This window comes from Podarcis filfolensis (assembly GCF_964270895.1).
Source record: "Podarcis filfolensis genome assembly, chromosome: 13".
Lineage (NCBI taxonomy): Eukaryota > Metazoa > Chordata > Lepidosauria > Squamata > Lacertidae > Podarcis > Podarcis filfolensis.
This window is the reverse complement of record NC_139615.1, coordinates 12,104,539-12,117,634: the sequence shown is the minus strand read 5'-3', so window position 1 is coordinate 12,117,634 and position 13,096 is coordinate 12,104,539. Positions and strand designations below refer to the sequence as shown.

Genomic DNA, 13,096 nt, shown 5'->3' with positions numbered 1-13,096 from the left:
AGACACCTAGGAGCCCTCATACCAGACAACGCTCGGGAAGACTTAATGTTGTTATCATTTATTATTATTTGAACAGTAGTGGTTTCATGACCTCCACCAAGTATTACACAGGCCCCTTCTACATCAAGAGAAGCCCAGCAACTTGTTTTACTGCCTGTGAAATGGGTGTAACAACGAAACAAACCGGAAGCACAGCCAGGGCAGGGCAGGGAGCAAGCAAGCAGCGCTCTTATTGTATGCACAACCCCAACCAAACAAACATCAGATTCTTGTCGCTTAGTCCTGGCATCAAGAATCAACCGGTGGCAGAGGTATATGGGTGGGTGGCGAGGGGCTGCGGGTGACTTTCAGAGACCGGCAGTAGAGGAGGGGCTCTTTGCCCAACCCCAGCTGGTAATGCCACCAGTACAGCTTCTGACGGGGTTGCAAGATCACCCGCAAAGCCTCTCCTTCCTCAGCTGCCTCCTCCCACTCTTCCTGCTCCGTCCGAAGCCCCAGACCACCATAAGCGATGGGGAGGGAAAACTGGTGCTGGAGAAGGGAGGCAGCCAAGGATTCTGGATCCAGAGATCCAGAGACGCGGTATTTCTGACTGAAAGCCAGCTTCGAGGAACCAACTTTGCGGGTGATTTCGTGGCTGCTGGGCATGGGCAGGTCTGTGGCGTTGGAGATCAGCTTGAGGCATTCCCAAGCCCCAAAGGCAGCCCCGTGGGTGTGGCCCAGCCCCCCAGGAAGGAAGGAGACCACATCAGGGTGGACGGAGAAGGTCTCCTTGGGCCCTGCCGCTGCAAAAAGGTAGCCACAAAGGCCGTTTTCTTCATCCATCCTTAAGCAGGCGAGGTGGCTGGCGTCAGCACCATAGTAATACAGTCCATTGAGAAGTGCCGGCTCCAAGCAGATCTCTTTAGCCGTGGCCCCAGTGGCCAGGTCGGCCACAGATAGGACCACTCCACGTGTCAGGAAAAAGATGAAGAACCGGCCCTCACAGAAGGCATAATGGTCACCTCCTTGGCAGCTGGGGTGCAGCGGGAGGGTACTGGAGGGTGGCTCGGAGCTCAGGTCAAGCACTTTGCAGAACGAGTCCCCACGGAGGAGGTAGATGGCGGAGCTGGTGGGGTCCCCCACGTAGTGGTCCCCACTGCGGCAGGCCGGGTGCAGATCCCACACTTGGAGGTCCTGCCCCAAACGGAAGTCGAGCGCTTGGAGGAAACAACCCAGGTCTGAGCGGACGACGAAGAAACCGTGGCGGGTAGCAAAGATGTCTGTGCCACGGGAGTCTGCCCGGGGCACAATGGCAGCCATGGATGTCCCGGGGTGGAGAGATGCGGAAGAGGTTCTAATCGACAGGTGTTAGCAAATACAGGTTAATGGAACCTCCAGGTCCAGAGGCAATCTATCACAAAATGTGAATTGCTGTTGCTGGTAGAGAGGGAAAGGGAAATGAGAAATACATGTTTTAGTTATACAAAGCAATGAAGTGACCCTTAACTCAGGGCTGGGTCCTGCTGTGTTAAAAAAATCTGACATTCTGTGTCAGTGGCATCCAAACTGCATCAATAACACCTCTGTTGAGAACATCTTGTTTTTCATTATTTTCTGCCCCCTTAAAAAGCAACAATGATATAGCACAATTTATTCTGATTTGGCTCTAAGGTGCTGTGCAGAGCCCAGTGAAATGTCATTTGATTATTACCCACCTGAGATCTTGGATTTCTTCTACCCGTCTGCTTTCTCAAGGAAATCTTTGCAAACCTGTGGGCCAGAAGCTCACGTGTGTTCGCAGTTACACTTATATGTAAAGCTGAAATTCTCAGGAAGCTAGATTCTGCACCTGAGCCCACCATGTAAGGCACCCTAACCTTACGGCAGATTCAAGCGGGAGATCATTACCCTACATCATTCAACAAGTTCCTACTGAATACTTGAACAGCCTGATTTGTCCCTGAGGTAATCTTGTGTACCCCTTTGTCCAGTTTGATTATGAGAAGTAGGGCTGGTGTTCGAATCTCAAATCCAGATAGGTGTGCTTTGTTGTATCTGCAAATACTGTGCCATGACAGATGTTTTCATTTCATTTTCCTTTGGAAGCCAGCCATATTTTTTTTCTAGGGCATTTCCCCTGTTTGCATAATTTTAATATGCATTTGTGCCTAGGGCCTCATTTCCCAGAGATTTGGCTTGTTAGCAGCACCTAACTAGACAATGTTATATGCATATACTGTTATACGTTCCCCTGCCTAGATTAAGAATGCTGCTGTGGCAATTTGAGTTGCAAATACCGAGTACGCCAGGAATTATCTATAAATCTCAACAAGACAACTCAGTTGGTACAGCATGAAACTCTTAAGGGTCGTAGGTTTGAGACCCACATTGGGCAAAAGGAGTCCTGCATTGCAGAGGGTTGGACTAAATGGCCCTTGTGGTCCTTTTCCAACTCTACAATTCTGTGATTTCATAAGCAAACAGTGTGTACAAGCTGAATACTGGGAAAGGTCGCAGCTCAGAGGCAGAACATCTGCTTTGCGTACAGAAGATCCCAGGTTGAACCCCATCATCTCCAGGTAGGAATGGGAAACGAGCCCCAGTATGAAACCATGGGGAGGTGCTGCCAGTCAGTGTAAACAATACTGATCTAGATAGACAAGTGGTCTGACTCGGAATTAGACAGCTCCTTGTGTTCCTGTGAGATTGCGCTTTTAAGAGGCACAAAACCGGGGATCAAGGAGTGTGGTTTGCAATTCAGGCTTCTTGGGGGGGATTATTCTCAGCTATGGAAGACCAATGACCACTGGATGTTTACAGGCGCCAAGTGTCCTATCAATTAACCAGATCTGGCACAAGAAGCAGAAACACAACAGGAAAAGCTTTCCCCGTGCTGTAGGAGGTTGGGGATAACATCATTGCTATTATCCTTCTCCTCCTCCTGCCTCTCTCCACATCGCAAAGAAGCTGTGCCAGAATATGAAGAGAAAGTGGCAATCTTAAGAGAGAGTGTGCCATGGTTTCTTAAGCTGCAGAAGGCTAGGACCCCCCAGATCCAGAATCCTGTGGCATTTCTGCAGGCCATAGGAATGGTGCGTGAGGGATTCTATTCCTGCAGGGTCACTCCTTGTGGGCGGAACTGGGCCAGGAACCCAGGAATCCTGGGCTTCTGTCACAAGGGCTAATTCCCAAGCCCAAGGCTTTATTTTCCATAGAGCAAGCTGAAACGCAAGCTGTGAGCACAGAGTGCTTCACCCATCACAACAAGTTAATAATAATCACAGCCCTCCTTCCACTTCCCAGTGCAAAATTAGTGTAGTGGAGCTTCAAGCAGGAAGATACCCTCTAAAGCCCCATTCCAGTCATTCTGCTGGGAGGGAGGGGATGGGGAAGGAAACTAACATGCTTTTAGGAGTGATCTAATAATTTTTAGAAACCACCTGAAACTACCCCCCCTTTTTACAATCAAGCCGTGTATAGCTTTCATGAAAACAAACAAACAAACAAACAAACAAACAAACAAACAAATGACATCACCTCTCTCTCCTTCTCTTTCTTTGCCCCCGCCCCTTGATTAATTTTCAAAAATTGAAGGATTCGGCCTTTCTAACTCACGGTTGTTAGCACCGCCGTCACCATGCCCCCCACCCCCAGGTAGGAACACCTAAAACTTCTCTCACACCCCCCCCCCACGGCACCCCGCTGCGTGGTGCGCGGTGCAGGGCAAAAACAAACACACAACACAGCATGAGAGGAAGCCTGCAAGCGAGTGACAACAAGCAGCAGAGGTCGGTTGGAGCAAATGCAGCTGCAGAAAATCCTCACCTGGTTTGCAGGCTCTCGCGCCAATTTCACCAGGGCGCAGCGGCTTCCCGTACTGCAGTCGCTGACAGTCGGGCCACAGCAGCTTCCCGGAAGGGGCTGGCGGAGAAGGCCGGGCTCCTCGGCTCCTCCCTCCCGAGGGGGAGGAGACCCAAAACCAAACACTGTAAAGCATGGGTAGGCAAACTAAGGCCCGGGGGTCGGATCGGCCCAATGGCTTTCTAAATCCGGCCGGCGGACGGTCCGGGAATCAGTATATAAAATGTGTCCTTTTATTTAAAATGCACTTCTCTGGGTTATTTGTGGGGCCTGCCTGGTGTTTTTACATGAGTAAAATGTGTGCTTTTATTTAAAATGCACCTCTGGGTTATTTGTGGGGCATAGGAATTCATTTTTTTTTTTTCAAAATATAGTCCGGCCCCCCACAAGGTCTGAGGGACAGTGGACCGGCTCCCTGCTGAAAAAGTTTGCTGACCCCTGCTGTAAAGACAAGGAAAGTTTCTGCGTAGGCGGAGCTCCCCGTAGCGGAGCTGGGGGCAGGGAGGAGGGTTTTCTGTGCTTCTGCATCGTTTGGGGGGCATAGGGCAGGTGCAAAGGACGGCCTCTATTCCGACAGCTTCCATCCTAGGAGGAAATCTAGGGGGTGATCTGCTCCCCCTTCAGCAGATCTCCGCCTAGATCTGCTCCCCCTTCAGGATCTTGGCGTGAAGCGAAGCCGCGGAACTGTTTGTTTCTCCTCGCCGAGCCCAGGCGCAGGGGGGCGTGCGGAAAAGTTGGCCACACCCCCGATCTTTGGGCGTCGCCGGAGAGAGTTGGGGGGAGTCTACGTAGTTCGGCTTGGGGGGAGGGCGGCAAGTTGGTGTGTGACATTGCCCGGTTGTGTGTACGTGGGCAAATTCAGGTGGCAAATTCAAAAGTGCAGCGTCCCTTCGCAGCCACACCCCTTCTGAAGTTATACAACCGGCTAAGATTATGCAATGATTATTAGGCATGTGTATTGCAACAAACGAGACAGATCTCCACGCTGCCTTTTAGTTAGAGCTGTTATTTTCGGTGCAAATATACGGGTGAAAAACTTGGAGCTTCCTTTGGCATGTCTTAATTTGTGTTTTCACCGCGAAGTTCCACCATACGCAACAGAACTTTCACTCGATGCTCTTGAGAACGAAGCACTTTGTGTTTTCAGAGTTCATGAGTGCTTAGCTTTGGAGCATGCAGTGGGCAAGAGACTCCATGCTAGGGTACTGGAGACACTGACCCTGCGGCAGAAATCCCAGGCTAGAATGGGGCCATAGCGGCTGGCTCAGTTTCCTCCAGTGAGCTTGAGGGCCCACACGAGTTCCTCCCCACCTACCCCGGTCATCCTATATTTGCATCTATGCAAATAAAGTTGCATATGCAAACTTGTGTCGTGAAACAATACCTCAAGTGTTTTACATACCAAGTAACGCCCCCTTGTTTTAGCTTTAAAGGTAAAGGTACCCCTGCCTGTACGGGCCAGTCTTGCCAGACTCTAGGGTTGTGCGCTCATCTCACTCTATAGGCCGGGAGCCAGCGCTGTCCGCAGACACTTCCGGGTCACATGGCCAGCGTGACAAGCTTTATCTGGCGAGCCAGCGCAGCACAGAAATCTGCAATTCAAAGGCTGGAAGACAAGTCAGCCCCACACAATGCTCTGTAACACAGTCATAGACCACAAATTCATTCTTGCATGGTAAAACACTGGCTACCCAAGAAAAGAAAGCAAGCTGCAGTCCCTTTCTCTGGTGGTTTTGCTGTTCCAGGGTCCCCCAAGCCTCTTGAGTTCATTTGACCCCTTGGTGAGCTTGTAAACCAAGAAAATCTTTAATACAAATACATTAAATAAATAAATGAATAAAGTTGTCAACCCCCAACCCAGATTCTTAGGAATGCATATGAAATAAAGCCAAGGAACATCAATATATAATCAACATTTATTAATCAACATCACTAGGAATCATAAAACACAAAAAATAAGGAATACGGCTGTATTGTGGAATCATCAAATGCAGAGGTTCCTCTCTGGCAAGGGAGGTGCACTCTGCACATGCCCATGTCATGTATTTCTGGGGCTCTGAGCTCCTAATTAAATTTTTGTGTGTGCTATTCCTCTAATCTTTCCTACATCTGGGCCTTTTCCAACCCCATTTCAACCTATAGGTGTTTATTCACCCTCTGCTTAAACCCGCCAACCCTAGAGAGTCAGGACTGACCACTCTGGACCACTCTGCTCTAATTCCCTGCATCAAGGCTGGAGGGGGGGGGAATCTATTTATTAAAACAACCACAGAAGGAATTCTTAATCTGTAGTGAGATTTGATGGGCCCTCTATTCAAGCAAGCATTAAAAGCATTTTATTAAGCTTTTGTATACACACACACAGACACACAGCACCTCCAGGAATTCTTTCCAATCTGGGATGAGGAACCTTTAGCCTTCTAGATGCTGCTGGACTGCAACACCCATCAATCTTGACCACTGGCTGGGGTTGATGGGATTTGGTATCTACTAACATTGTGAAGGCCGCAGGTTCCCCCATGCCTGGTTTGTTTATTTATTTCAGCATTTATCAATTGGTAGTGTACAGAAATACATCTAAGGGGAAAAGGGTGGAAAGCAATGGGGAGCTGGAGCCAGCTGTTATTTAGGATGAAGAAGGCAGGGGGACCTTAGTGGGCGGGTCGCAGCCAAGAGTGACCTCAACATCCCTGCAAAACAAGATGACCTCCTTCCCTAGCCCTAGCTGATACTGCCACACATAGGCAACATCTTCAGGCTGTAGTGTGAACGTCAGGGTTGTCTCCACCTCACGGGCTTCCCCCCATTCCTCCTGCTCTGTGTTCAGGCCCACACCGCCATATTCGGTCAGTAACGCAAACTGGGCCTTGGCCAGCGCCACGGCGACGGAGCCTGGCTCAGGAGAATCTGGCAGGGCCGTTGCCACCCAGCTGCGCCCAACATCAGCCAGCTTTTCTGTGGCGCAGCCCACTTTCCGGGACACTTCCTGTAACCTGGAGACAGGGATGTCGGAGTAGTTGTGGAAAATGTTCAGCAGTTCCCAGGCCTTGAATGCATCCCCTTTGCTGAGGCCAAGACCTCCCGGCAAGAAATTGAGGACGCTGGGGTGGAAAGAGAAGACTTCTCCGCTGAAGTTATCCCACAGCTGCCAGTAGAGGTAACTGCGATGGCTTCCCATCTTCTCGTTGGACCACTGATGGTGTCCTGGCTGTGTGTCTGGATCTGGTTCCCCTGTGGTCAAGTCCTTGACTGCTGTCATGCTGCCCGGGCTTAAGATTATGCCAAAGGAGCCACCAGAAACAACGAAATAATGTTGCCCAGCGCAGCAGCTGGGGTGCAGGCGACGGGGCTCTCTGCTGGGCTCGGTGTGAAGGTTTGGGGTTTCCAGGAGTTTGTTGTCCCGGATGACGTAGATGGTGTTGTGCCAACGGGAGCTGAAATAGTGTTCGCTGCCGCGCAGGGAAGGGTGCAAGGGCCAGAGCTCAGCGCAGGGCGAGGTCGGCAAACCGGAGAGGAGCAGGTAGCAGTTCAGATCAGGGCGAAGAATCACATCTCCTGCCCTGGTGCTGAATATGTGGACTTTGGGGACTTCCTTCTGCAGAACCATCGCAGTCAAGACCTTTAGGGGGCAGAGAAGGAGAAACGGGTAGAGAATGAGAAAGGAAGTGACTTCGTTTTTAGAAATACTACTACTACTAATAATAATAATAATTTATACCCCACCCCACTGTGGCTCCCAGCAGAATTAATGATGATGATGATGATAACAGCAACAACAACAACACATCAGACATTAAAAACTTCCCTAAACAGGGCTGCCTTCAGATGACTTCTAAAAGTTAGATAGTTGTTTATTTCCTTGACATCTGATGGGAGGGCGTTCTACAGAGTGGGTGCCACTACCAAGAAGGCCCTCTTCCTGGTTCAGGTGCTCCATCACCGTCTAAGATTGTGCTGCCTCCCTCTCACACACAGTCCTCCTGTTACAAAAGATCTGAACTGCATCAGACTTTCACACGACGTGGGCAAATTCATCACCCAATAAACCAACAATTTATTTGCATATTGGATGTTACACTAATGACGCAATGAGCAACCACCTCCAGGTCTGGTGTGTGTTGCAAAATTCCCATTAACAGCAAGCCAGCGGATCTGTTGCCTTTCTAATCTAGTTTGCCCAATATGCATTTGAAATATCCACCTTTCCCTTCTGTGCAATGAAGAGTTCTGTAAAACCAGGAGGCCTGCATATTCCTATCTCAGTTAAGACAGTCCAATAGAAAGATTTTGCCCACCTCCATTTATTTGCAGACCAGTACAATGCAGCCCACTAGGTACTTAACAGCCACACTTTCCTGCCACAGATTCATAGTTGGCATGAATTAAACACCTCTAATGAGGACAATGTATATTTTATTTCGCCAATAAAGGGCTGAGTGTCCTCATTCCCAGGAAAACCACTTTTTTTTTCATGGCAGGGCTTCTGTGTGCCTCCAATGCAAGGCAGAAATTTAACAGGTGCAGCATTTGAAGACAAAGTGGTTGGGGAAAACATCACCTGTTCACTTTCTGCCTGGCATGTAATTGTTTAAAACACAGGCAACCTCCTAGCGGCAAACCCTATGCAATCCTAGCCCCACCCGTCTGACAATTATTCAGTATATTCTATAACACCCCCACCTCCCCTTCCTTTTCTATATTCCATCCCCCTTCCCTCCATTCCATATGCTCACAGCTCTTACGCCAGGCGAGTTGCAGGCGGAGAAATTCTGGGTTAATGCAAGTCAGAAAGGCTTGTTTATTTCTAAGGGCTTTGGCTCCTCCCCTCTCACGTGACCCCGCCTCCCAAAGCCTCTCTATGCATGAACTCAAAGCGACCTCAGCACTTGTCTCTCGCAGATCATCACTCATTCTTCCCTCCCCAACTCCACCAACTATGAAGTGGTGACTTCCCATAGGCTGGCTCCAAGATTCCCCCTTCCCTCACCACCCAATCTTCTTGAGAATAAGGTGGACCTCCTTATCTGCTTCATTCATATGCCAGAGGGTTGCTATCAGAGTTTTGCACAGAGCTAGTCTGTTGTGACTCTGATGTGTGTGGGTTTTTTTTAAAAAAACCCTCACTGTTTCCCTAAAAACTGATGCACCTCTCGTCCCTCCCATCCCTGAGCCTTGTTGGTCTTCAGTGAGGACCTGCTGGTCTGGGGCTGATGCGGCAAATCTCTCGGTTTCTATTGGAACCCCAAACTTTGCCTAGGAGTGTGTTAAGTTGTGGGTGAACATATCAGACGACACAGCGATGCTTCAAACAGCTCTTGTTTATTCACAGGCCAGAACAGAACTGAACTGAAGGGTTCAGCCAGCCTACTTATATAGAGCTCCACTACAATGCAACTGTAATCACTTTCTGTAACTATCCAATCACTGAACGTCACTTTCAATCCCTATTTGCATATGTGGACCTGAGTGAAAACTATCTACAGTATCCCCCTGCTGGCTCAGGGTGAGAACTTCAGTACATAACAGAGTGTGTTAAGAGGCATATGAACAATCTATAAACGGAACACACCAATTTCTAATTCAGCAAAATGGATAGTTTCAGATTATGACCAAGAGGAGGCGCAAGTTCAACTCGCCACTCAGTCACACAACTCTCTGGTTGAACTTGTGCCAGCCAGGGTCTCTCAGCCAGGCCAACTTTGCAGGGTCACATCAAAAGAGAGGGGTGACTCCACCAGTCTCCCATCTGCAAGGATTCTATCATCAAGTTTGTCGTCTGAGGGAAGAACTGTGTGTGGCAGCAACTGCCCTGTTCTGGATGTTGTTGCCTGCTGGGCTCTAGGGTCTGATCTGGGGCAGGGAAGAATATTTTTGAGGAGAAAATGTTCTTTATCAAGGGGACTCAGCCAGAACTGCCACTGATGTTGCTTGCAGCTTTAAAAACTTGTGATCGAGTTTGCTTTCTCCCTCCCACTGCTTTTTTCCTTGGGTGTCATGTATGGTATTTTGAGACTGTGAGCCTGAGAGCAGGGACCATCTTAAAGCTGATTTTTATAAGCAGCTCTATGAGCCTCTTTTGGCTAAAGGTCATGGGAAGCAGGTTTCTTGTGCAAGAACTCCAAACTGCACTACCTGTTGTAATAAATGTAAATCTGCCCTTATTCCCTTATGGGGGACACAAGAGCACTTATAGAGTCCTTTGCAGGTTCTCCATCGGTTGGAGAAAATAACAGAGGCCAACCAGAGAATATTGAATAGTAAACCTGATCTTTATTGAACTGTTGCAACAGGGTGCCCCCTTCACACGCAGGAGAAGGAGGAGGACCCAGAACCAAGGTGTGCCCGCCCTTATATAGACATTTTAAGTTGCCCGCCCTGGAGTACAAGACCACCCCCAGAAACATCATACATACATCACAGAAGGGGTGTAGCTCAAGACCACCCCCTGACACATCATACCTACATCACAGAAAGGGCAGTCTACAACAGAAATCTGAGTGCGTTGTTTACCTCCTGTCTGGCAAGTTACCTGTTAATGCTTACTTGATTGGATACCCTGGGGAGCCTGGCCAGTCTTTTGTAATGATAAAAACTTAGTTCCTGAGCCAGGTCGCAGGCTCACCCTATTCATACACAGACATACCTTTAAGACAGGATTTGTGAATGAAAAGACGATGGGGAGGCTTTTCCATTTTCCTTGACCTTGCAGAGAAATCATTTGGTCAGTTTGGGAGTCAAAATGGTTCCAGGGCTGTTTTCCTGTGCTGCTTCAGACATGTGGTTTATATATTTATGTGCGTTTGCTTGGTACATCTATGAACATTTATTATATATATAAGACCTTAATTTTTTTATTTCACTACATTTGCAAAATAGCAAGAGTGTGAAAGTTAACAGACAAGTCCGGGATTGGAGCAAACAAATGAAATTTCCCCTTTCTTTAGAGATTAGAATGTTTGTGACGCTTCCATGACATCACGGCACTTAACCAGTGGCTAGGAGCTACACCCTGAGAAATTATTTACAAACCATCTTTTAGGCTATTATCTTGATTGGGAGCAATTTCCACCATCCCTCATTAAACTTCCTCAAGGGGTGGCAGGATTTCTTCATCCTTTGGCTTGAAGTCCCCGCTCAGATTGATCCCAAATTTCTCACGGAGCACCAGTGGGATCTCGTTGCTCTGCAGGGTGGTCTCTGTACGCTCCTCTCCCTTCTTGGAAATGAGACGCCAACCCATGTAGGTGAGGCGCCCGCCATTTTCTTTCTGCAGGGAGCAGAAGGATTTGCAAACGAATATGGAGCTGGGCGAAGTCTGGTGATACAGACACATGCCCGTAAAATCGTCCAGTTTCTTCTCCTCGAGCGTGAACTGATATAAGGGCCTCCCCTCCTTCCCAGAGACTTCTCGGCGTTCCAGCACCCAGACGCCCCCTTGGAGGCCCAGCCAAAAGATGCCACCTTCCTGGACTTGCTCCACAGAGGCCTTCAGCTCTAATGGCTCCGTGAAGCCTTCACCAAAGCCCACGTCACAGAGCAGCTGGCGCCCACCCAGCTGCACCAAAATCACCATGTGGTCCAACGGGGGGCCATAGCAGCCGGTGAAACGGTTCCGGACACGCCCAGCCACAGCTTTGGCATCAAATCCCAATGCCTGCAGCAGCCACAGGAAGAGGCCATTCAGCTCAAAACAGAAGCCACCCCGATGCTGCCGGACGATCTTGTTGTAGAGGGAGGACACTTCCAGGACTATGGGCTCCCCGGAATGGATACTGAGGCTCCCGAAGGGCACGGAGAGGAGGTGGCACCGGTGGAGGCCGCACAGGGTCTCCAGAGAAGGCTGTGTGGGGCCCTGGTACCCGATCCGTTGCAGGTAATGTCCAATGTCCATTCTGTACTGGACTCAGGAAGTAGATGAGGAAGGATGAGGAGGTAGATCGGGATTCCTATTCTTTCCGCTCCCAGAGCTCGCAGGTGGGAGACCTTTTCCACACAGAGGGTTATATTGCCTTCCCTGCAATCTTCCACATGTTTATGGTGGAGAGCCAAATGTGAGCAGAGCCAGAGATGGAAAGGGGCAGAATATATTTGGCTAGCTGGTTTCTGCACACACTCCTCTCTCTGTGCGGCAGCCTCGCATGCAAGAAAGAGGTATTAAGCAGAGTTCAAGGGCACATTCCAGCGAGGTTAAAACTCGGGGAGGATCCTCACCCCTGAGCTGCTGTGAATGGATCTTCCGATTCTACATATACGGCTCCGAACCCCTTTCCAAGCTCAGGGAACCCAGGAATCCTGGCTCTCACCACAGTCCTGCTTGCTGGCCTGGTCTCAGCTCAACTTCTCTGGAAAAGCACCTCGATTCCGTATGCAAAAGCCAGCAGTTGTTTTGCTATGTGGAAAGAGAGAGAGAGAAAGGAAATGAGGGATATCATGTGACCATGGATATACACCACACATTCACAAACACACAGATACAGACAGAGCACCTCCCACTGGCTCCTGTTTCAACTCTCTGGCAGGATCTTAACCCTTGCTAGCCTCTGTCCAATTAAATACAAAAGTACAGCATAGCCATCAAAGCGGTGACTCTCTTTTTCTCTCTTTCTCACCCCACTCTCCATTTAAAATATTTCCCCCATTATTCTGTTTTTCAGGAGGCCCCTTCCGTTTCAGCCTTTAGACGAGGTGGAATTAAATGCAGGCGATTAAGAAAACATACCTGAAAACGATTTACAGATGGTATTTAGCTCTGAGTAGACTTGTTAAAATGTATAAGACTGAAACAGATAATTGCTGGAGATGCAACGAGGCTGAGGGTAGATTCTGTCATATGTGGTGGACTTGTAAAAGAGAATTGGGAAATAATTTATAATGATTTTTTTTAAAAAAAGTTTAAAAGTTGTTTCCCAAGAAAACCAGAGTCCTTTTTGTTGGGGATAATTCAGATGGAAATTCCCAGGTGTCAAAAAAGATTATTTAAGTATGCCACTACTGCGGTCCATGTTTTGTTAGCCCAAGAGTGGAAAACAAACAAGGTCCCAACTAACGAAGAATGGCAACTTAAGCTGATGGAATATGCACAGCTTGCAGACTTAACATATAGAATAAGAAAACAAGAATAACATACGTTTAGAGAAGATTGGAAAATGTTTATTGAATATATGGGTGAAAATTGTGTACATTTGAAAACGTTGGCAGCCTTAAGATAAATTCAACAGTGTAAATAAGTTTTGATGGATATAATAATGGAATA

The 13,096-nt window shown here is 48.5% G+C and overlaps 3 protein-coding genes across 5 annotated transcripts; all 3 read right to left on the bottom strand.

Moving 5' to 3' along the window:
* Positions 1–42: 42 nt before the first annotated feature.
* Positions 43–3,922, bottom strand: LOC310747127 (uncharacterized protein). The gene is made up of 2 exons (XM_083581462.1): positions 3,808–3,922; positions 43–1,419 (listed from the first exon to the last, which is right to left on the bottom strand). Exon 2 carries the CDS (start codon positions 1,300–1,302, stop codon positions 289–291), a length of 1,014 nt encoding a protein of 337 aa, XP_083437588.1. The 5' UTR covers positions 1,303–1,419; positions 3,808–3,922; the 3' UTR covers positions 43–288.
* A 1,819-nt stretch (positions 3,923–5,741) lies between these two features.
* On the bottom strand, positions 5,742–8,792 carry LOC310747236 (uncharacterized protein). 3 transcript variants are annotated; one of them, XM_083581574.1, is made up of 2 exons: positions 8,722–8,792; positions 5,742–7,462 (listed from the first exon to the last, which is right to left on the bottom strand). In XM_083581574.1, the coding sequence occupies exons 1-2, from the start codon at positions 8,752–8,754 to the stop codon at positions 6,470–6,472; spliced, it is 1,026 nt and encodes a 341-aa protein (XP_083437700.1). In that variant the 5' UTR covers positions 8,755–8,792; the 3' UTR covers positions 5,742–6,469. The 3 variants fall into 3 exon arrangements, with proteins under 3 accessions (XP_083437700.1, XP_083437702.1, XP_083437701.1); XM_083581576.1 differs by lacking the exon at positions 8,722–8,792 and adding an exon at positions 8,586–8,721; XM_083581575.1 differs by lacking the exon at positions 8,722–8,792 and adding an exon at positions 8,577–8,695.
* Positions 8,793–10,093: 1,301 nt separating this feature from the next.
* LOC310747235 (arylamine N-acetyltransferase, pineal gland isozyme NAT-10-like) lies at positions 10,094–12,292 on the bottom strand. The gene has a single exon (XM_083581573.1). The coding sequence runs from the start codon at positions 11,732–11,734 to the stop codon at positions 10,922–10,924; it is 813 nt and encodes a 270-aa protein (XP_083437699.1). The 5' UTR covers positions 11,735–12,292; the 3' UTR covers positions 10,094–10,921.
* Positions 12,293–13,096: the final 804 nt, after the last annotated feature.